The 25374-nt window shown below is 40.0% G+C and overlaps 1 protein-coding gene across 2 annotated transcripts in view; it reads left to right on the top strand.

The window, feature by feature from the left end:
• The first annotated feature begins 400 nt into the window (after positions 1–400).
• Positions 401–25374, top strand: part of LOC136866249 (heme transporter FLVCR2) — a 104122-nt gene continuing 79148 nt past the window's right edge. For both annotated transcript variants that reach the window (XM_067143045.2, XM_067143044.2), the window contains exon 1: positions 401–832. In XM_067143045.2, coding sequence (XP_066999146.2) covers positions 548–832 — 285 coding nt within the window. In that variant the 5' untranslated portion in view covers positions 401–547. The remainder of the gene's footprint in view (positions 833–25374) is intronic.

Below are 25374 nucleotides of genomic sequence, written 5' to 3'. Positions count from 1 at the left end.
ATTTTTAACAGTTTAGCGAAGAGGGGTTTTCATTCCCGACATGCGGAATAATTTTCTTCTCCATGACAGATCGCTTCTCCCCCGTCAGTGTACGTGATGGAGATTTTCCGACTCATCGGCACGTCGCGGGAACAGAGGAGTAGAAGGGTAGAGTTTTCACCCTGGGACTCACACGTAGGCCTACTCGCTCTCAACAAAAATATAAAAAAAACCACGACGAGACAATTTGTATGACGTAATTACTGAGGCTATAGCGACGTAAGTTCGGAACTGTTGAGCTTAATGTTTGCCAGTTTTATTAGACAACCTTGAATAAGACACATTTATGGTGATGTATTTCAAGAGTTTAGTTGGGAATTACGGCTTTATTTACTAAATATGACAATTCGCTGAGCGTGTGGATGGTGGAACGAAAGAGCGCCGATCTGTTTCTTTCAGTAAATGTCGCCTGTAGACTAGCAGCCCCCAGGGAAACACATGAACAATATAGCTGGACACAGGAGATCATTCAGGTCGAGGTAACCATTAACCATCATAAGGTGGAAGAATGACTGCTCTTACTGGGGGATATACGGAGGTGCCGGTCCACGTACCGCCCCCTGTAGAGGAACTGCCTCAGTGTAAGGTGTACCGCAGACGATGGCTCATCTTGACCGTCTTCATCATTTTCTCCCTGGGTAACGCTGCGCAGTGGTTAGAGTACGCCAGTATTTCAAACGTGGTGACGAAGTTCTACAACGTCAGCAGCTATGCTGTGGACTGGACTTCCATCATCTTCATGTTGACATATATTATATTCATCTTCCCAGCATCCTGCTGCCTCACCAAGTGGGTAAGTTTTCTTTCTCTGTTCATGCTACATAACGCCCTAATTATTCTAAATGTATGATTTGGTTTTTTACGTACGATACGTTTATAGTTTCGGAAGCATACTCGAGTCGGGGAGCGTTACAAAAACACAACACGTGAAACTACTGTACATTGTTCAATACCTCATTTTAATCACTTTAATTTGCTTTACGTCGTACCGACACAGATAAGTCTTATGGCGACAGTGGAATGGAAAATGGTTAGGAGCGGGAAGGAAGCGAACGTGGACTTAATTAAGGTACAGCCCCAGCATTTTCCTGGCGTGAAAATGGGAAACCACGGGAAACCATCTTCAGGGCTGCCGACAGTGGGTTCGTACACACTATCTCATGTGCACATGTTGGAGGTCAAATAATAGTTTCTTCTTTCTTTTTTCTGCCATATCTATTCTTGTTCCTATAGAGAAATACGTATTTATGTTACATATGTTTTGACCCTATGCCACAATAAATAACTTAATGTATTCACAATATTATTCTCTCTTCTGCCAAATATGCATTCGTTAAACTTGAAATCTGGAGAAAGATGAATGCATTTTTGAGCCAATGTACTGTATATACAGTAGAAACTATTTTGTAGAGAAGTAGGGCCTAGAATAAGAACATTTAATTCGGCAGTGTTCTCCGTCATTTGCTATCAAAAGCAGGATATTATACTGTTTCGTAGCTCTGTGCTTGCGTTCGGGAGATAGTGGCTTGAAATCTCAGCGTCAGAAGCTCTGAAGATGGTTTCTGTGGTTTCCCACTTTTACACCAGGAAAATGCTGGGGCTGTACCTTAATCAAGGCCGCGGCTGCTACCTATCCAATTCTAGCACTTCCCCAACCTTACGTCTCCGAAAATGTGTTAGTGCGATGTTAAACCACTAGCTAAAAAGTGAGTAGTTTAAAAACCGCTTGGACATTATTTCTTTTTGGTCAGGAAGAGAACAGTAAACTCTTGTCAGGCACACCCCATTGGGGGTGAGCTGCATGTACTTTTTTAACCACATATAGCCTAAGCCCTCCTGCTAGTCTTATATTTCTGGCAGTAGCGGGAATCGAACCCGGGCCACCGAGGACGGTACCTAATAGTGCTAAACGTTACGCACGCAGATAGACAGGAAGATAATGTAAACTATTGTAAAAGAAAGAAAAAATGGAGTCGTCACTCGAAGAATGAAGGTAAAAAGGAATTTTAGGTGAGTAACTTAGTATTGTTCTTAGCTGAGATGTGCTTTGTCTCTTCTGCTGTCACTCATCGCTAGATTACATTACTGCTACGATTATCCAAAAGCTACCCCGCCAACAACAGGTACAACAGCTAGTTTGCTATCTAAATGGTAAGCTTCCAACCACCAAATCAGGACTACGTCCTTGTAATGCAGCAGGAGGCCGTACTTTTGAACAATTTCTGTAAAAGCACACAAATAAATTGGAATCTAATCGTTTCATTCTCAAACATATTAAACAGTAACTTGAATGATCAATTTCTATTCCCTAGTTTCTTTCTTTATTTATTTATATCTTAATACGTTTACCCTCCAGGGTTGGTTTTTCCCTCGGACTCAGCGAGGGATCCCACCTCTACCGCCCCAAGGGCAGTGTGCTGGAGCGTGAGAATTTGGGTTGGGGATACAACTGGGGAAGAGGACCAGTACCTCGTCCAGGCGGCCTCTTCTGCTATGCTGAATAGGGGCCTTGTGGAGGAATGGGAAGATCGGAAGGAATAAACAAGGAAGAGGGAAGGAAGTAGCCGTGGCCTTAAGTTAGGTACCATCCCGGTATTTGCCTGGAGGAGTCCATTTCCAGGATGGCTGAGGTGATAATTGAACCTCTCTCTACTCAGTTGACCTCCCGAGACTGAGTGAACCCCGTTCCAGCCCTCACAGCACTTTTTAAATTTCGTGACAGAGCCGGGAATCGAACCCGGGTCTCCGGGGGTTGGCAGCTAATCACTACACCGTAGAGGCGGACCATCCAAAAGTTATTCGATAAAATATATTAGATATGGTCTCTTCAATCATCCGTGGAAATTGAAATATTAAATGTTGTTTCACGTGTTACATTTCAACTTTCATAGACCGCAAGTTGTTGTACTAGCTGAAAACGAAGAAGACATTAAAGCCATGCTGGTAAAAATGGACGAGGTTATGGGAAAAGGATATCATATGAAAATAAACAAAGCCAAGAAAAACTGAATGGTTTGTGTTAAAGATGGGTAAGCTAGGACACGAATCCAGATGGGCAATGAAGTGGTTTAAGAAGATGACTAATTTGTTTGCCTGGGAAATACAGTAGGCTCACCAGGGATGGACGGATTAAAGCAAAAGTACGGAGCAGAATCAACCAAGAAAGAAGTGCCTGCAAAAAAGATAGAAAAAAAATTGTAACTTCTCAAAGTACCAGTATTGAGATCAGGAGGCTTCTAAAAACATATGTTTGGAGTGTAGCTATACATGGCTGTTAAACTTGGATTGTGGGAACTGAGGTAGAAAGGGGGCTAAAATCATTCGAGATGTGGTGCAACAGATGGATGATGAAAATGAAATGGACTGATAAGAAACGAGGACATTCTTCAAAGTGGGAGAAAAAATGAAGCTGTGCAATTGTATCGTGGAAAGAACTCAGAGAATTAGAGTAGGCGAAGCTTTATCTGTCCCTGTAATAATGAAGGGAATTCCTCAAGGCAGTATTATTGGACATTTATGTTTTCTTATGTATGTCAATGATATGTGTAAAGAAGTGGAATCAGAGATAAGGCTGTTTGCAGATGATGTTATTCTGTAAAGAGTAATAAATAAGTTACAAGATTGTGAGCAACTGCAAAATGACCTCGATAATGATGTGAGATGGACAGTAGGCAATGGTATGATGATAAACGGGGTTAAAGTCAGGTTGTGAGTTTCACAGATAGGAAAAGTCCCTTCAGGTTTAATTACTGCGTTGGTGGGGTGAAAGTTCCCTTTGGAGCTCATTGTAAATAGGTCTTAATATAAGGAAGGATCTTCATTGGGGTAATCACATAGATATGATTGTAAATAAAGGGTACAGATTTCTGTACGTGGTTATGCGGGTATTTAGGGGTTGTAGCAAGGATGTAAAGGAGAGGTCATATAAGTCTCTGATAAGACACCAACTAGAGTATGGTTCCAGTGTATGGGACCCTTCCCAGGATTACTTGATACAAGAACTGGAAATGATCCAAAGAAAAGTAGCTCGATTTGTTCTGGGTGACTTCCGACAAAGCCGGCCCCGTGGTGTAGGGGTAGCGTGCCTGCCTCTTACTGGAAGGCCCCGGGTTCGATTCCCGGCCAGGTCAGGGATTTTTATCTGGACTTGAGAGCTGGTTCGAGGTCCACTTAGCCTACGTGATTAGAATTGAGGAGCTATCTGACGGTGATATAGCGGCTCCGGTCTAGAAAGCCAAGAATGACGGTCGAGAGGATTCGTCATGCTGACCACACGACACCTCGTAATGTGCAGGCCTTCGGGCTGAGCAGCGGTCGGTTGGTAGGCCAAGGCCCTTCAAGGGCTGTAGTGCCATGGGGTTTGTGCGGGGGGGGGGGGGGCGGAAGTTCCGACAAAAGAGTAGCGTCACAAAAATGTTGCAAAGTTTGGGCTGAGAAGACTTGGGAGAAAGGAGACGAACTGCTCGACTAAGTGGTATGTTCCGAGCTGTCAGTGGAGAGATGGCCTGCATCAGTAGACGAATAAGTTTGGGTGGTGTGTTTAAAGGTAGGAAAGATCCCAATATGAAGATAAAGTTGAAATTCAAGAGGACAAATTGGGGCAAATATTCGTTTATAGGAAGGGGAGTGGAATAACTTACCAAGGGAGATGTTCATTAAATTTCCAATTTCTTTGCAATCATTTAAGAAAAGGCTAGGAAAACAACAGATAGGGAATCTGCCACCTGGGTGACTGCCCTAAATGCAGATCAGTAGTGATTGATTGATTGATTGATTGATTGATTGATTGATTGATTGATTGATTGATTGATTGATTGATTGATTGATTGATTGATTGATTGATTGATTGATGTCCGGCTCCGCGGCTAAATAGTTAGCGTGCTGGCCTTTGGCCACAGGGGTCCCGCGTTCGATTCCCGGCAGGATCGGGAATTTTAACCTTAATTGGTTCATTTCGCTAGCACGGGGGCTGGGTGTATGTGTCGTCTTCATCATTATTTCATCCTCATCATGACGCGCAAGTCGCTTACGGGAGTCAACTCAAAAGACCTGCATCTGGCGAGCCGAACTGGTCCTCGGACACTCCCGGCACTAAAAGTCATACGCCATTTCATTTCATTTCATTTTGATTGATTGATTGATTGATTGATTGATTGATTGATTGATTGAAAATGCATCTTATTGGGCACCTAATAATAATAATAATAATAATAATAATAATAATAATAAAAGAAGGGCTTCTAAAATCAATTATGAAGGATTTGTGGAAGGAAAAATAACAAAGGGAAGACCTCGATTGAGGTACTTGAACCAGATTCTGAGCGATGCAGCGTGCAGAGGCGAGAAGAAAAGAGAGTTGCTGCTAACCAATCTACGGACTGAACAACATGAAGAAATCCGCAGGATAAGAAATGTACACGATTTACGAACCGTTTTCGCAGACAGTGTCATGAGACAGGTGAACATATTATATCCGAACCCCGAAAAGGATGATAAGTTGATAAGATATAAACGTTAGCGTTACTTCCAGACATCATCTTCTCTGTATTATTTGCATTAAATGATCACAGACTTGACTCAAAGAAGCAGGCAGTTACAGCTCAAATTATCAAAGAACTTAACCTAGTGTCACATTGCCTTCACGGCCTTGCCCGTGAACGCAGCGGTTACCTGAATGCTGATCAAGGCCAACTAGTAATATGTTATTCTTCTTGATTCACGGGACTACTCAACGCGGCGTGCGGTTAAAAGTTACGAGGTGGCAGTTCTCCAAAGTTTAAACAAGTTCTTGAAATTGGCCGAACCCCAATGACGCAAACGTTATCCTTCTGGAAACATTCCGCATCACTGAAGACCGGGGAAGTACTCCAGTTGCTACGCCTAAAGAACTACAATTGATGAGTATGGAATATACGAAATCTGTGTTCATCATTTAAGTGTTCGTTCACAACAGCTGAATATACAGTATTCCTGATATACTAGATAACTGAAGCCTTGTTATAGTACACCTGCTAATTATGTACCGTTCAATTGACCAACCGATTTTGTTAATTGTATAATAAAGGATGGGTGGTTCTGACCCCAAGGACTTCGAAAGCCCTATTCATACATATGTTAAATAAAGTCGTGGGAAATAAGACAAAGAGAAAATCATTGCAAAAGGCTTAATGCGAACATGAGAAAATAGATCTTGAACTCAAATGAGAATTTCACTCTCTGGTGTACCGACTTAGTTTGCTGACTAGGGTAAGGTGGTACAATTTCGATCACTAAAGGCAAATTTCGCTGCCACGGAAAAAATACATAAGCTAGAGTGAATTTAAATAGTGTTACAAATACTCTGAAATGTAGTGAATGTATTCCTATATGTATTACTATATTACAGTGGTTAGTTTAGATACAAGATTAAAAAACATAGTTTAATGTAATTGATCGAAAATGTACCTCGCCGGGTACAATTATGATCACCTACTGGTACAACTTCGATCACTGGCATCTTCCACATACGAAGTGTTTTTTTCCTATTGCACCAACACATATTTCATGATACCAAACATTACATTTCTGGCAACGAATCCAGTCACCTTTTTTCATTGATTGTACACAGTAATAGTTCATCAAACAAAATCCACACTCATCGTCGTTTGCTGGCAATCTTCTGCTTCGAATAATACTTTCGTCTACACTGGCAGACCCGTGTTTACCCTTATCGTTACTTTTCTTCTGTGCCTGTTGAAAAAGACGTCTCTTGCTTCTGATTGTTTCCAGATTTTCGTCTGAAGTCAGTCGCACTGATGTCTGCGTTTTCCGTTTACGTACTGACACTTTCTTCTCTGGCGTTGGCAGAATTACTCTGACAGCATCTTGGGGTGAGTTCTTGTTTGATGCTGGCGTTATGGTGTCGATCTTGTCTTCATTTACTTCGTTTGATGTTGTGACAAGTCCTGTTTCCGAAGTGCTCATACTGCTGGCAGTAGTTGGAATGCTAGGGGATGAAGAAGCTGGAGTTTCAAATGAACTGCTCGCACTGCTGAAAGTAGCTGCAACAGATGAGGTAATAGGGGACTGAAATAACGCAGCAGGAGCAAACTTTTCTTCTGGAACAGTGTCCTTAGAAAATGGCATTATTCCTGTACACTGAAAACCTTTGATAGCAGACCCAGCTGACGCCGATTGATACCAGGCAGTAGAGAAAATAGGGCAGAATCTTGATTTTGTAAGATTGTCATTGGGGTTACGATGAATCCACTCGGTTACATTTCTGTGGTAATGAGCCTTCAGGGACTTAAAGAATGTTCTGTCTAACGGCTGTAGAGCATGTGTACTGTGTGGGGGCAATCCCAAAAGTTCTATCTCGTTCTCCCGACAGTATTCTATAGCTTGCAGGCTCGTATGGCTCCCGTGATTGTCGAGAATGATTAGAACCTTTCCTGTCATTTTATATTTCATGAAGTGTCGAAGCCAGGTCATGAAAAGTTCTTCGTTAATGTACCCCGAATCGCTCATCTCCACGATAGAACCAGGAGGTAATCCATCATGGAATTCAGGGCGCTTTCTAACTCCCTTAAAAATGACCATTGGTGGAATGTACGAACCTGATGCACTCATACACGCAACCACTGTCACATTTTCTCCTATTTCCACATTTGTTAATGAAACAACCTCGCGTTTGCCCTTCCGACTGACTATTTTAGGAGGTCTGTTGTTGAGAGGAAAGCCGGTCTCGTCCATATTGTATATGCGCTCAGGTTTATCAAACATATCATTTTCTTCCAAAATATTTTCCAAATTTTGGAAGTAATGACTTACCTCCTCTTTATTTAACCCTTCAGCTCTGGCTCGTGATAGACCTTCAGGTTTTCTCAGACTTAAATTAGGATATCTTTTCAAAAAGGCTCGAAACCAATCAATCCCTGCAATCTTATCATCTAAGCTCCAGGGATGTTTGACATTGTTCGTTTCAGCTAACTCAAATGCAGCTTTCCTCACCTGAACAGGCGTCAGACCCAATCCTCGTTGCTCAAGCGATAGAAGCCTCTCGACTAAGGCCCCTTCCATTTCAAGTGTGAGTACCGTTGGGCGACCAATTTTGTCTCCAACTCGTGGATTTAATCCAGCTTGTATTTCCTTTTTAATTTTTATTTTGCCATGTAGCGTACTGAAAGGAATGTCATATAATTCTGATGCACCTCGAATGCTTAGATGCCCATTAATTACACTGTTCACTGCCGCTCCCATCGCTATCTGATTCCACTTATTATAAATTTTATTTTCTGGTCTTTTCCGCGGCATCTGAAATCAACGAATACATTCGGATGAGAATGTGCAGAATACAGCCCTGTCAATAAATTAACCTAATGCATAGGCTATTTTATTTTGTGAGTGAAAACGAATAAAATTCCAAACATCGTTCGACCTATGAGTTCATAAAGGCAGTGTTTGCTTCTGAATACCATGAAATCATAAATGCGAATTTGAGTTAGGAACCATATTGTTTGTTTCTCAGAGAGTAGGAAATTAAAACATTCTTTTTTTAAGTCAGGAGAAAGTTAGATTCTGAAATCCTTAAATAACATCATCATCCTCTTTTGCTTCATAAAGATATTTCTTTTTATCTGATTGTGCCCTCGTTCCGAGGTGGTGCAGCTCTTTGCAGCCACACCCCCAATGGAGATGAGCTGCATGTACTATTTTCACCACATACCACCTCTCCTGCCATTTATAAATCTCTGGCAGTACCGGGAATCGAACCTAGGCTCCCCGAGGAGGGAAGCTAATAGCGTTAACCGTTACGCTACGGAGGCGGACAAGACTTTTACTGTAACACAATATTGCTATTTAACTGCTTAAACCAATATATTTCCTCCGATCGAAATTGTACTAGTGTATCGAAATTGTACCTGTCTGCTGATCGAAAATGTACTGTTGGTATTACTGTATCTATCGTCACATACTATCCCTGCATGCCAACAGATGGCAGCACATGTCACAGAGGAGTTCTCTGTGGTAGTGCCAGCACACGCAGAAATAAACAGCATGGTTCTAACCTCACAATATCATTGTCTGCCAGCCTGTGAAAACTAGGCAGTTTTATAACAGAGCACAAAACTAAGCAAGTCAACTCACCTTGCTACAAGAAGGAATATGTATCTCTGAAGCACAAACTGCTGTATTCTTGACACAACCACTAGCAACACAGTACACCTTCCGCACTGTAACGCCACACTTAGGCAAGTACTACCAACACTCCGAAGTGGAAAATATATGCTAAACCTTAGTCTGATCGAAATTGTACCCATATCGAAATTGTACCACCTTACCCTATATTAAACATTACAATATAGCAAGCCGAGAGGGGAATTAGTTAACCAAGTTTTCTTCACCACTGTCAGTAGTTAACAGTGCTGGCCATTATACAATTTGCCTGTGCTTTTCAGCAACAGCGCAGCAGAGCAACACTTTATAATATTTTTGTGCAGTCGCTCAAAGAATGAGTGCATGGTATTGTATGTTTCTCCCATTCAATATTTTATCAGGTCAGGCTGAGTGGCTCAGACGTTTGAGGCGCTGGCCTTGTGACCCCAACTTGGCAGCTTAGATCCTGGCTCAGCCCGGTGGTATTTGAAGGTGCTCAAATACGTCAGCCTCATGTCGGTAGATTTAGTGGCACGTAAATGAACTCCTGCGGGACTAAATTCCGGCCCCTCGGCGTCTACGAAAAGCGCCAAAGTAGTTAACGGGATGTAAAACCGATATTATTATTATTATTATTATTATTATTATTATTATTATTATTATTATTATTATTATTATTATTATTATTATTATTATTATTATTATTATTATTATTATTATATTTTATCAGATTGCACGGTTTGGGTTACGTAGTTATCAGCTTGCATTCGGGAGATAGTGGGTTCGAACCCCCACTGTTGACAGCTCTAAAGATTGTTTTCTGTCGTTTCCCATTTTCACAGCAGGCTGTACCTTATTTAAGGCCACCGTCCCTCCTTCCCCACTTCTAGACCTTTTCTACCCTATTGTCGCCATAAGACCCATCGGTGTGGCGACGACGTAAAGCAGCTTGTAAAAATACATATACATACATACATACATACATACATACATACATCCTGGTAACATAAAACTGAGTTGTGTGAGTCATTGTGTGTATGTTGTGTGAATGGGTTTTCTTCATTTACTATTATTATTATTATTATTATTATTATTATTATTATTATTATTATTATTATTATTATTAATATTGTTATTATTATTATTAATATTGTTATGATTATTATTATTAGTAATTATCACATTAATTGCTGTACTGATATGTAGGCCTAACTTACCGGTAGTCTTAGAATTATCTGTTTGTAGTATTATTTCTTTTTAGAATTTCTATGTCTTACTTTTATGTTTACATTTTTAAATTCTGTTTATAGTGGTTAAGTGTAAGAGAGGGCCGTGAGCCCTAACTTCGCCACAAATGTAAGTCAGGAATAAATAAATAATAAATAAATACATACATACATACATACATACATACATACATACATACATACATACATACATACATACATACATACATACATACATACATACATACATACATACATCATCATTATAGACCAGTATGCCTTTCAACGTTCACTCTGCAAGCATCTGTGAATTTACTAAATGTCGCCACAATCCTCTACTTGTAACCAGTGCTGTGGCCTCATTTAGTTCTATATCTCTTATCTTTAAACCGTTAGAAACTGAGTCTAGCCATCGTCACCTTGGTCTCCCTCTACTTCTCTTACTCCCTATAACAGAGTCCATTATTCTCTTAGGTAACCTATCCTCCTCCATTCGCCTCACATGTCCCCACCATCGAAGCCGGTTTATGCGTACCGTACAGCTTCATCCATCGAGTTCATTCCTAAATGAGCCTTTATCTCCTCATTCCGAGTACCCTCCTGCCATTGTTCCCACCTGTTTGCACCAGCAATCATTCTCGCTACTTTCATGTCTGTTACTTCTAACTTATGAATAAGATGTCCTGAGTCCACCCAGCTTTCGCTCTCGTAAAGCAAAATTGGTCAGAAAACATACCGATGTAAAGATAGTTTCGTCCGGGAGCTGACTTCCTTTTTCAAGAATACTGCTGATCGCAACTGCGAGCTCATAAATCTGTCTATAAACACAACTGTCTATTCCTCTCGTAGCGTTTTTCAATTACCTGGCGCATACTGAAAATTTGATCCTGACAGTCCCTCTGTGGTCTGAAGCCACAATGGTTTCCATCCAACTTCCTCTCGATCACTGATCGCACCCTCCCTTCCGAGATACCAGTGAATAGTTCGCCTGGTATACAAATCAATTAGATACCTCAATAGTTGTTGCAATCCTTCCTGTTCCCTTGCTTATAGAGGTGAAATTACTGCTTTTGTCCAATCTGAAGGTACCTTACCAACACTTCATGCTAATCTTACTACTCTATGAAGCTATTTCATCCCTGCCTTCCCTCTATACTTCATCATTTCAGGTTTGATTTCATCTATTCCTACTGCTTTATGACAATGGAATTTATTCACCATCATTACGACTTACTCAAATGTAATTTCACCAACATCATTTTCCTCCTCCCCATGAGCTCCGTTGTTCGCGACACCACCATGAAGATTTCCTTTTACGTTGAGAAGATTTTCAAAATATCTCCTCCGCCTGTCCAGTGATTCCCTGGGATCTATTATGAATTTACCTGAATTACCCCAAACACTGTTCATTTCCTTTTTACCTCCCTTCCTAAGATTCTTTATTAGTGTCCAGAAAGGTTTCCCTGCTGCTTGACCTAGCCTTTCCAGGTTATTACCAAAATCTTCCCACGACTTCTTTTTGGATTCAGCAACTATTTGTTTCACTCTGTTTCTTTCATCTATGTACAATTCCCTGTCTGCATCAGTAATTGTTTGTAGCCATTTCTGCGGTAAGCCTTCTTTTTACGTTTACAAGCTGCTCTCACTTCATCATTCCACCAAGATGTTCGATTTTCCCCATCTTTACACACAGTTGTTCCTAGGCATTCCCTTGCTGTTGCTACTACAGCATCCCTGTATGCCACCCATTCTCTTTCTATATCCTGAACCTCTTTACTGTCCACTGTTCGAAACTTCTCACTAATCATATCCATGTACTTGTGTCTAATTTCCTCATCCTGGATATTTTCTACACTTATTCGTTTGCAGACAGATTTCACTTTCTCTATCCTGGGCCTAGAGATACTTAGTTTCATCGTAAGAAAAACCGTACATTCCTAACAGATTTCCTGAATTCGAAGTCGGTTAAGATATAGTCTATTATGAATCTGGTACCCCTACCCTCCCATTTGTAGTGGTGAATAGCCGTATGCTTAAAGAATGTATTCTTAACTGCTAAACCCATACTAGCAAAGAAGTCCAGCAGACGCTTCCCATTCCTATTAGCTTCCATATCTTCTCTCCACATTTCCCAATCACCCTTTCGTATCCTTAAGTTCTATTCCCAACTCTCGCATTGAAATCGCCAATTAGCACTCTCCTATCCTTGATGTTGACCCTGACTACGATGTCACTCAATGCTTCATAAAACTTGTCAGTTTCATCCTCATCTCCACCCTCACTTGATGAATACACTGAGACAATTCTCGTCCTAATTACTCCAACTGCCAAATCTACCCACATCAATCGCTCGTTTACGTGCCTAACAGAAATGATGTTGCGTGAAATAGTATTCCTGATGAACAGCCCTACCCCAGATTCTGCCCTTCCCTTTTTAACACCCGTCAAGTGTACTTTATAATCTCCTATCTCTTCCTCGTCATTTCCCCTTACCCGAATATCACTTACTCCTAGCACATCCAAATACATCTTCTTTGCTGACTCAGCCAGTTCTAATTTCTTTCTTCCATAAGCCCCATTAATACTGAAAGCTCCCCATCGAATTCCATTTCGTTCGCCAAATTGTTTCCAAGGAGTCCCTCGCCTGTCAAATAGGAGTGGGACTTCGTTACTCCCATAGGTCCGAGGCTGGCTTAAAATGTTCTGAACTCGGTAAATTCATGAAGCAGAATGCTACCCTAGTTAACCTTAGTCCAAGTGAGGATCTCTCCTCTAACGGATTAGGGACCACCGGTGTATTGTATCACCCTAGCCGCCTGAGCACAAGGAAGGCTATGACTCAGAATAAAAATATACATCAGACTTAATTTTAATTATTATCAAATGGACACCTCTCATGTAGATACAAACCCTGCGGATATCCACAACAAACATTAGATCATGGGAGACTACTGGCAAAAATGAGTGCAATTGGACTAGACAGAAGAGTGACTCAATGGGTGGCTATATTTCTAGAAAACAGAACTCAGAGAATTCGAGTAGGGAAGCTTTATCTGTCCCTGTAATAATTAAGCGAGGAATTATTCAGGCAGTATTACGGGACTTTTATGTTTTCTTACATATATCAATGATATGTGTAAATAAGTGGAATCAGAGATAAGGCTGTTTGCAGATGATGTTATTCTATACAGAGTAATAAATAAGTTGCAAGATTGTGGGCAACTGCAGAATGACCTCGATAATGTTGTGAGATGGACAGTAGGCAATGGTATGATAATAAACAGGGTTAAAAGTCAGGTTGTGAGTTTCACAAATAGGAAAAGTCCTCTCAGTTTTAATTACTGCGTTGATGAGGTGAAAAGTCCTTTTGGGGATCATTGTAAGTATCTAGGTGTTAATATAAGGAAAGATTTTCATTGCGGTAATACATAAATATGATTGTGAAGGATACAGATCTCTGTACATGATTATGAGGGCATTTAGGGGTTGTAGTAAGTATGTAAAAGAGAGGGCAGATAAGTCTCTGGTAAGACCCCAGCTAGAGTATGGTTCCAGCGTATGGGACCCTCATCAGGATTACTTGATTCAATAACTGGAAAAAATCCAACGAAAAGAAGCTCAATTTGTTCTGGGTGATTTCCGACAAAAGAGTAACGTTACAAAAATGTTGCAAAGTTTGGGCTGAGAAGACTTGAGAGAAAGGAGAGGAGGTGTTCGATTAAGTGGTATGTTCCGAGCTGTCAGTGGAGAGATGGCGTGGAATGACATCAGTAGACGAATAAGTTTGAGTGGTGTCTTTAAAAGTAGGAAGGATCACAATATGAAGATAAAGCTGGAATTCATGGGTACAAATTGGGGCAAATATTCGTTTATAGGAAGGGGAGTTAGGGATTGGAATAACTTACCAAGGGAGATGTTCAATAAATTTCCAATTTATTTGCAATCATTTAAGAAAAGGCTAGGAAAACTACAGATAGGGAATCTGCCACCTGGGCGTTTGTCCTAAATGCAGATCAGTAGTGAGTGATGATTACAGATTATTGATTACATCTCTAGGTTCAGTCGTTCCTGAGAAATGTGTAGGCCTACCTATGGGGAATTTATACATTACCATGCCCTGATTCTTTTTCTGGGTGACTGTATACAATCTGACATGATATGTTTAATCATGTATCTCAAGCAGATAGTGTTCGCTCAGTGCGCTCATAAAAATAGCTGGAGGCAAAATGTAGCCACAACTTCGCGCACAGAAAGGAAGCTTAAGCCGCGCGCACACACACTGTTGTTTGTCCCGTTTACAATGAATGTTCCATAATAAGTGCTGCTGCACCATAATATGTCCATGGGACCTGTTTCGTTTTTCAGTACTTCGTAGGAACGGAAATGGGCTTTATGGGCGGCTCATTCCACGTTAAGAAAACAGTATTTCTCTTATGGGAACAAGGTTGCCATATCGAACTGCTCAGCTCAATGGCATCACGGGAAAATTGAGGCATGTTGATGTGTGAAACTCGGTATTTAAGTTCAAGTTAAAAGGTAGAAGGAAGTAAGCTGAATGCAACATTCATGAACTCTAGGGAATTGGGGGAGGGGGACGGGGGTTACAGGCGCTCAGTTTGATATTCACAGCATAGCGACAAACTAGCGGAAAATGCATTTGTGAAACTGAGTTTTTAAGTTCAAGATAAAAGAGGGGGAAATATACGCTGTAAATTAAGCACAGCTTGGTATTTACTTTGTTTCTTCCTCAGCCTCATCCATAGAGTAAATAAATCACTCCATTAATATTAAAGAAAAATATCGCACACGTAGTCACATCACATAATACTCACTGAAGACAAGTACATTTTGATATAAAGACTAAAAAAAGTTACGAAACACAAAAATATACGACTTCTCTTCAACAGTTAATAAGCTGCCAGAATTCACAGCGTAACGGATTACGCGTTGCTTGTACCAGAGCGTCACGGAAGGAGGGCAACAAAGCGATGGCTGTTGCCGCCATTGAGCTTCCTCCCTGCCTAAGTATTTATGAAATAGAAAGACTTCAGCACTTATTTCAATAACACACGGACAAAACATGCCTCATCTTGTTTTCTTTCATAATACAATATAAAGTACATTATAATATCTCTTAATCATGAGGAATTATGGGCGTCTAAGAGGGGGTGTGTTCGCTCCTTGTAGGTCCATAAGAGCAATACTGTTTTCTTAATGTGGAATGACCTATACCTTGATGTGACTGTGACTGGGCAACACGAAATTCAACACAATGGAAGTTTAGCCATACACAAATGGAAAATAAACGCTGGATGCCAGGAAGTCAAGCTTCCAATTAAATATAAATTCGAAAATGAAATGAAATGCGTCACAATTAATAGTGCATTATGTAACAAGCATATAATGCCAATTATAAAGCTCGCTTCGCTCGTTTTATAAACATACTCGTGTCCAACGACATTAAAAATACAGACTGCTAATCTGATGGCCATCTTTGAATCTACTTGAACTACTGGCAGCCATGACACTTGCAGGCAAAACATATGCTTATTTTCTCTGAATCTGCCATAGAAAGGATCTACAGAAGTTGTTGTGTGATGGAGTACGGTCTTTGAGAAGGTGTGGAAAGTTAAACTAATTGAATAAATAAATAAATAAATAAATAAATAAATAAATAAATAAATAAATAAATAAATAAATGTAGGCTATGAATTCCGTAGAATGAAGTCAGGCTAGGTTTGACCAAGAGAGGTCCGGTAGAAATATTAAAGTGATAAAGCTGGTGAATACCGTATGTGGAAGGAATGCTACACTCAACCAGGGGTCAGGTGTTCTCAACTTTAGAATCTGGGGTTACTCCATTTAGTGGCCCCTTACGACAGGCAGAGGTTGCCGTAGAGATATTCTACACCGCAACCAAGGGACGTATGTGCTGCATGTCGCACAGCAGTTCTTAGAAAGTAGCCATAAGTAGCAAAAATCACAAAACATAACAAACCAGACAAAGAAGCAAAATTCAAAAATTATACCAGAATGACACTGAAGGTATGTCATGAAAAGGCAGTGGTATCTTTCTCTACGCGTGTGAATTCCTCAATGAACTGCTGTACCATGGCCAGACTATACTAAGGCCGTGACACTGAAATTTGGCAACACTGTACTGCTACTCCTTGGAGTCTTACTTGTAACATATGCGAAGTTAACCTTCAATTATGTTTTGTCAAATAAAACGTTGATGGAAGAGCAGTTTTCATTGGATACATATAAAACAAGGCGAAAATTAAAATAAATACGTCAATGTAAATATGAGAATAAACAAGCATATGGCTACAAGTAGAAAAACAATACAATGCTATGTCCAACAAAATGCAATTTTAACACTGGGGATAAACTTACAACATAATCATTCCAGGGTCATCAGTTTTCTTTTCTTGCCAGGACTTGTAATCATAGCATCAGCATCATTACCATATTTTGTGTAGTTGTTGATTAAAATATTTGCAAAATAGGGCAAAAATAGGCAGAGAAGTTCATATAGAGGTTTTTCACAATATTAAACCCTTTGGTCCATACTGAAGGACACCGACCTTTCTTACCTATCAGCAAAAGTTCATGAGATCTGTCTCTTGGGTCGTGTCGGGTTCTTCGTCACTTGCTGAGGTAAAGGTAGGGTTCAGTAATTCTAATCTATCTACTCAAATGAAAAGTTTGTTTAAAAAATGTTCCTATTTATTCAAGTAATTCGTGTAGCATTTATGATTTATCAACGGTATCATTCAACTCAATTGTGTCCACTGGACACCACAATTATTTTACATAGAGGGTCAGAACACTGGTGCGAGCCTTTGACGTAACTGCCTGATGGGCATCCTTACAAGAAACCATTGTCTCAATTATTAATTAAAGAAAGGAAAGTCTGGAAATCCTTAAATTCGGCTTTCATGTGAGACTACATGTACCATCATAGTGATTATTTATAGTCCAGCCCTCGTAACACGAACTCTGGACTCTGGGTATAATTAAGGCAGTCCAATCGGTGTGTGCCACACAGTGGTTATACGGCATGGACCCTTAATTGAATCGATGTGACCTGCGACTATGTCAAGGACCGACATCTAAACTTCTAAGTTACTTTAAAGTCATTGTGGATGATGACCGCAAGGAAAATGATGCTACAGTGGCATATGGCCCTACTCTAAGTCACTGAGGTTGATGACCCCACGAACATCCAAGTTTCTAAGCTGAAAGCTAAACACAATTAAGTTATATCGGTTGATGACCAAAGTTTCCACTTTACTAACCCCAACACATTCACTGCTCAATCAATCAAGGTTAAATAATACAACAGCAACAATGCTCACAATACTTTGTGGCAGTAAAATCCATTACCTTCGGATATGTCCCCTTAATCGTTACTTAACATTTACACATTCCCCAGAAAACAAAGTAAGATTTCCAGAATGCATCTCCAAGTTATTCGCTTGATTTAAAGTTATTTCAAAATACGATTTTCACTGAATTTTATAATTAAATAAATTTAAATGATTTAATGAAATCTTAAAGAACGACAAATTATATTTCCACGGACGAATGGTTTCTTCACAAGTCTTAGCGTAGTTCATTTTATCATGTTTGATGTTTATCTGTTGATTCCTATTGCTGGAAAAGAAATATTACATCATTCATGTCCCGTTTATATCTTGTTTCATGACCTCACACTTTAAAATCTAATCTAACCCTAGCCATTATTAACACTTGGATAACCCTAATAATTACGTACAAACCAAAGTAATTCACCGTATAATGTAAGCCAATTACGATGTCATATCTCGTCATAACACTTCATAAAGTTTGCGCACCCCTCACAGACAATCATCATTACCATCGCTCTATATTTTGGACAACCCTGAAATTGGCTAACCTTACTCATTATACTCTAAGTCCGTGGTTTCAAATGTACATTTCGATCTCAATTAAACAAATTTACAGTATCTAATAACACACACGTTATTCCCGGATGAAAATGTCAACTAAATCCAGCATTTAACGTTATCCCCTGCCGAGAAATGCAATCTCAATTCAATGCGTAACACACTCTGCATGTTCCGTTATTCGAGCGGCGAACCCCTATCAGTTGACGGCATTTCGCCTCAACTCTCGCTTGGCAGTGATATGAGACATCTGTTCGTTCTACCTGACTGGCCTCCCAGAATGCTACCTTTAAACTCTGGCGACATAATTAAAGAAATACGATATTTCTAACCAACAAAATGCACATAGATTATACCTCAAAATGCCCACACTAATTGTACACGTCGCAAATTAATACCGGCATGGATTCTCTAATTCTACTTTCCATCCCCAAACATTATACGAAATCTTCCTCGGGCTTATGCCTATCCCGGATTCACAAATTCCATCTCAACTCAAGACGACAACTCTGAACTTTCGTCTCCACTGGACGACTCTCACTGACAAACAAGACTGGAATAAAAATACTTGGAATCAACGACGCCTAATTCGTACAAATACCTTACTAATGAACACTTCGCATAATGATCTCGTATATTTCCAAAACTGGACTTTACAAAGTGACTGTAAAATTCTACTAATTATTTTTGTCAGTCAGACACAGTTTAAATGGGCCTAGAAAAACGTTTCACTCCGTGACCAAATTCATCACTCTATACTCTCACCCGACAGCGCGCTTCCACTCAATTGAAAATGGGTAACCATGGATTTCTTATATTATTTACGTCAAAAATTCAGACAGAAAAAATTTACGTCGAATGAACATCTTAATTTGACATCAAAAAATATAGGCAATAAACACACGGAAATGACGATCTACATTGGACGCGATGTCCCTTATAAACCCTATTTTATAATATGTTTACAACATCATACGGCACTCGCAAGACTTGAAAAATTTATCCAAGTGGAAAATAAAACAAATGACCCTTTTTCGTCGTATTCTGACATTTACAAAAACCACATAGGGGCGACCAACTGCGTCGTATATACCCCCTTCAAATACACATAATTTAGACATCATGAAACAAGGTGGTAAGATGGTAAGTCACATACCTTAAGTCACGCCAGCATTCATCTTAGGGCTCACCTGTGACCCTAGCATTTTTATTTAGCCATTTTTAAATTTCTGGCTGTACAGATCATTTTATTCTTCCGGTTTTCTGGAAATAAAGCATAAAAAATGCCCTTCACTTGTTCTTGTTGAGCGCACACGATGGACTGTAATTATTTCCGCACACGAATTACTTTCTTTATCAAATACAGCTTTATTCGGTACCTTGACCGTCCTTTTTGGTACAATTATTTCCACTCAAGGAAAACTATCTCCACATGGAGTCAAGACCCCAGCCACAACGGCTAAAATCTGTTGGTTGGACTTAGTCTACTTTTGTCGTTCGATTTTACAGATCAGCTCAACACTCTGTCTTCAGCCTCGTGATACAAAATGCAGGGGCTTCATCATGGCGTCACTTCTTATTTATAGAAACTACCCCCTATTTCCGGGCATCTCCCTTTGCCGCCAAGAAAATTTCCGTAACTTTTCTGACTTAACTGAACTGTAATTACAAGAGTTTTGAAAGTAACCACATATTTGCTACATTGCCGGTGGTAGTGTTCATGGACATTTAAAATTTATACATATAGCTGGATAAATGACCTCATTTGATTGGCACTATATTTTGTCGATTTGGCGTGGGTAAGCGAGACACGCGCGTCCTTCTGAAATAATCCACTGAAATGACTTAGATTCTTCCTCGGTCGACGCGTGCGAATGACGTCACGTATCCCAGAGCGTGGGACAGAAGGTAGCAATCCCCAGCCACGTGTCAAATCCGCGCTATCAAGAAATCGAACTCCTTATTTCAATTGACAATTTAATACATAATATTCTTAGGGCACAAAGGTCATGGGTTCAATATGAACAGCACTCCCTTGTATCAATTACACTTTGCCTTGTAAGCTGAATCAATACACACTTCTGATTCTCACTCCGAAGAATGCTGCTTCGTACTTCATATTCCTCAGAGATTAAAATCTGCATGATCGTATATACACTTGTACACACATTTAAGAGCAATTCTGATCGGACCGATAACCCACCTCTGTTTAAGCTGTTAAACATGTCATTTTCCTCTGTTTCAATTGATATGTTTGAGATACAGTATCTGCAATTAAGTTTACTGGCTAGCTTACAAGCTACATAACCTGACATGTAAATGACAGGAAACGTGTTATTGAAGTCTATTTCTATTTTTCTTTAATTAGTACACAGGAAAATTCACTGCATACATCTGTTTCGTCAGTAATATTTTCGTGTGGCTATTTCTGACCGGGTGCATCCCTTGTAAGGCAGACCCTCCGATGAGGGTGGGCGGCATCTGCCATGTGTAGGTAACTGCGTGTTATTGTGGTGGAGGATAGTGTTATGTGTGGTGTGTGAGTTGTTTCGTCAGTTATGTTCAAAGAATCAGAATCTAATTCAAACATGTCCTTGCTTAAAGATATTTCTTTATATTTTGCAGACCTTAATCCTAGTAAACATTGCACCCTTTTCTTCTTCTCAGCTTCAAAAACTTGTAAAATAGCAATGCCTTGGCATCCGAAATTAAGCCTAGCTTTAGTTGTGGTTGTCAAAATTGTGCAACGTAAAATAAAATAACACAATCAGGCTGCACTTTTCAACTAATTCAATTTGAAAAATACAAACACAGAATGGATTTATACATACTGGAACATAAGAAAGCTCACTGTTGCCGTAAATTTATGTCGTTCCAGGATACCAAATAGCGTGTAGGTTAATTTTTAAAACTATAACACATAAAATATCTTCAGTGTACTCTGAATTTAAAACATTTCCATCAAGTTAATTCACGCACAACACAAACTATAATGATACACCACGTTAGACTTGTTTACAAATTACGAACACAGAAGTCACAGGCTTGACTCCAAGCGACGTTGTCGGATCTCCATTGTCACGGCCTTATAGTGTAGTCCGGCCATGGCTGTACGTATAACATGTCTTTCTGTATTGAATGACTTTATTGTTAGTGCATGACGCCGAATTATCCATTCTTCTACATACGTAATTCTCGTTTCAACCAAGCAAATGCTCACCATATTCACTCTGCTTATTTCATTATAACATCAACGCAACATTAAGCATGTTTGAAAATATCGTGTTTACTCTTAAATATATCCTTAATTTGCAATAACGTATAATCTCATCAATTCATTGAACTGATAAGGGCTAACTGTCAAGACCAAGAAGTGGCAGCCGCCATGACAGTTGCAGGCAAAAGTTAGTTCGCTGTGCTTCAACCAGGGGCGCTGTAACGAGTATGCCTAGCAGTCTATATCTTTCATGTCGTTGCTCGTGTCTTAATTACCATTATAGGCGAGTTGCATACGACTGTTTATGCTCGACGATAATTATAACTCTATTTTTTAAATATTCATACATTTCTGTTGAGATGTCGCTTGACAGTTGAGTTTACTGAATTGAGCGCAGAGCGCATGCGCTGGGTTATTGATTTTCCGTGAGTGGATCAGAGACGTTGGCAATGTCACATGTTTGCAAAGCTGTGATAGAAGGTTATCATAACCTAGCTTTACTTCAAATACAAATTGTTTATTGTACAGTTGGTGAAGTTAATTTGCGGGAATGTGCCGTGTGGTTGTGGAATATTGGAAGTAGAAGGTGCATTGGTGTTAATATATGTGTGCCCGACATGTTTGATTTGGAAACAAGTGCGAAGCTAGTGCGTTGAGCGCAGGTGTGATGATATACTTACCTAATTGGTCAAACAGTTGCATCATAATGAAAATCTGAACTCTGATTGGTGGTGAACCTGTATCATAATGAAAATCTGAACTCTGATTGGTGGAGAACCTGTATCATAATTAAACTTGAACTATAATGAGCCTCATTAAAATTCAGTTTTCTGGCATATAATATTTATATTTCGGCATCGTCGAGCATACGTTTAATTATGTCAGGTTCTAAGTTCCAATTCCCTTCCATATCCTTTCTTGAAAACGTGTTTTTGAGGATGTGGCTAACTGGTTACTGATCAAACACAGGCAACGAAGGTACCAAATCTACTGTTTAGTCTATACAAAAATACCAGAAGTAAAACACAGAAAATAAGTACTGTAATATATATGTAGCAAGAAAATAACGTTTATAATAATACAAGAAGTTGAGTTGGAATCTAAGTAACTTGCATTTTTTTTCCATAATTGAAAATCTCTATTTAAATTGCATCTAGAAGATGACACCAAAGAGTTCTAATAGAACAGTATCTAGAATTACAACATTTGTCGTTCTGTGAGTTCGTGGTACCTTTCTAGAATACCAAGAATAACAGCCGAGAGGGTATGTCGCACTGATCTCATGCTACTTCGTAATCTGCATGCCTCCAGGATGAGCAGCGGTCGCTTGAGAGGCCAAAGTCCATCACGGCTGTAGCACAATGGGATTTGTTTTGGCGGTTTTTTTTCACTCGCGCTATGCCTAGTAGATACTTGAGTTTTTCCGGACACATAGATGTTACTTAAAAAGTAGACACGACTATTTCGAGGTAGTAACTGCTTGAATATTTTCAAGTCTATTGGAGACCAGCTTGTTTTCCAGTTAGTCGCAGCTTTGGCTATGTTCATGAACGTTCACAGAGCGAAAATTGTATCTGTGAACTGTGCCCAAGACGCCAAGCATCCTAAATCCGGGCTTGGTCAAGCTTGTTTTCTTGCCTGACACCATCTTCACGTGACTAGTTTTTAAATACGAGACAAGCACGTGTGTCAGTCAGAGAGCGACAATATATATATATATATATATATATATATATATATCTATCTACTAGGCATAGCGCGAGTGAAAAAAAACCGCCAAAACAAATCCCATTGTGCTACAGCCGTGATATATATATATATATATATTTGCTACTTGCTTTACGTCGCACCGACACAGATAGGTCTTATGGCGACGATGGGACAGGGAAGGGCTAGGAGTGGGAAGGAAGCGGCCGTGGCCTTAATTAAGGTACAGCCCCAGCATTTGCCTGGTGTGAAAATGGGAAACCACGGAAAACCATTTTCAGGGCTGCCGACAGTGGGGTTCGAACCCACTATCTCCCGAATACTGGATACTGGCCGCACTTAAGCGACTGCAGCTATCGAGCTCGGTGCGACAACATTAAACGAACAGAAAGGCAGAGTGAGGGTTGAAACGTGATTGATGACTATGGCTAGTTGCAACACGTTCTGTGCGATGTTAGTAATTTCACAAACTAGCAACTACTAAATCCTAGAAAGTACTAGTTTTTCCGGATACTACTTAAACTCCTACAGTTTTTACTACCCAGAATTAGTACTGGTTATTCCACAACCGAGTATTACCCAAATATGTGTCTGCATTTCTGATTCCGTCTTAGTCGTGCGATGAAATCACCCATTAAGATCTTGACGTTGTGTTTTGGAATTTTTGCGATTCTGGTATCGAGAGGGTTCCAAAATCTACCTGTGTTCTCAGAATCCTGTTGGTTTTGGTTGTTAGTCGGGATCGGGGCTTGGACATTGGTTAACCTATACGTTTTGTTTGGACAGCGCAGGGATGCCTATCGTTTGTACGTTCAAAACTTGAGACACGCCTAAGAATTAATACGTAGATTGCAAAAGCCATGCCGAGATTTGGATGTTCTTCATTACTCTCTTTTTTTGTGGGCGGGGAAGAGGGGGGTGTTTGCTCTTAAAAAACGATACCCAACTGATTCAAAAATTCCTTCGTCTGTGAAGCGAGTTTCTTGCAATGCTATTATAGAGATATAGTTTTCACGGAGGATTTTGATTAGCTGCTTCATTTTGCCAGTTTGCGTGCGAGAGTTTATGCTGAGTCTGCCAGAAAAGTCTGGGTCTGAATTTTCAAGACTTTTTGGAATATGCAAAATTTTCAGACTGTTTTCAACATAACGTCGTATTATCCCCCAGAATCCGATTGGGATGCGTGCGTCGTTTGTTGGCGACGCCTTCCTGCAAAGGGTTAACACCTGGGGTAACAGTTCGTTTCCATTCTTCTATTATTCTTGTGAATTTGAATTTGATTTGGAGCAATTGCTCTCCGAATACAACCAGGACTGTTAGTCCTGGAAGGCCTTGATTGTAATTGCGACATCTGCTTTACATCTTAATGAGAAGCCTCTTCCTTCACCCGGACTTGGGACCGACAACAGCAACTAATGAGTTACTCAATCCACCCACTAGTTATTGCAGGAGGAATTGTTATTATTATTATTATTATTATTATTATTATTATTATTATTATTATTATTATTACTACGGGGCTACCCGTGGACCAGCAGAGGTGAAAGAAGGTGCCGGGGTGAATGGGTCTAACTACAAAATCAAATTTTAAACTGTAACAAAGGTTATAGTTTTTCTTAAAAAAAAACAAAAAAACAAGTAACAATGTAACAGGTACCAGCAGCAATAAACAAGTCTTAGGAAAGGCAAGATTGCTGGTATAAACAGATCTTGGGCTTCAAGCCCTCACTTCACAATTCCTGAGCTACACGCTCAACTTTACAAAGATCACAACTTTACTTAAGGGCAGAAATCCCCTAATACGTGGAGCCCTTGCTCCAGCAATTACAAGATCCGGCCTCCCAGAGGCACTTTTACAACATTTGAAAAAGAGCTAACGTGCTCTCAGTTCTCAAGCCTACACGGCAATATCAGAAAATTACAATTACTTGCCATCAAGGCACAACTTACAAAATTAGAAACAGGGGTATCTAGTATCCAACCTATTGGGCCGTAGTAGAAAAGAACAGGTTAAGTAAATGGCCCAGAACACAAATAGAATGGAGGCGTGTATCTGCACTCCAAGATATGAAGTCTGAAAACCTAAGGGGCACTAGGCCGATGAAGCAGGGGCTATTCC

This window comes from Anabrus simplex, chromosome 3 (genome assembly GCF_040414725.1).
Source record: "Anabrus simplex isolate iqAnaSimp1 chromosome 3, ASM4041472v1, whole genome shotgun sequence".
NCBI classification, from domain to species: Eukaryota; Metazoa; Arthropoda; class Insecta; order Orthoptera; family Tettigoniidae; genus Anabrus; species Anabrus simplex.
This window is presented reverse-complemented; position numbering and strand designations above follow the sequence as displayed.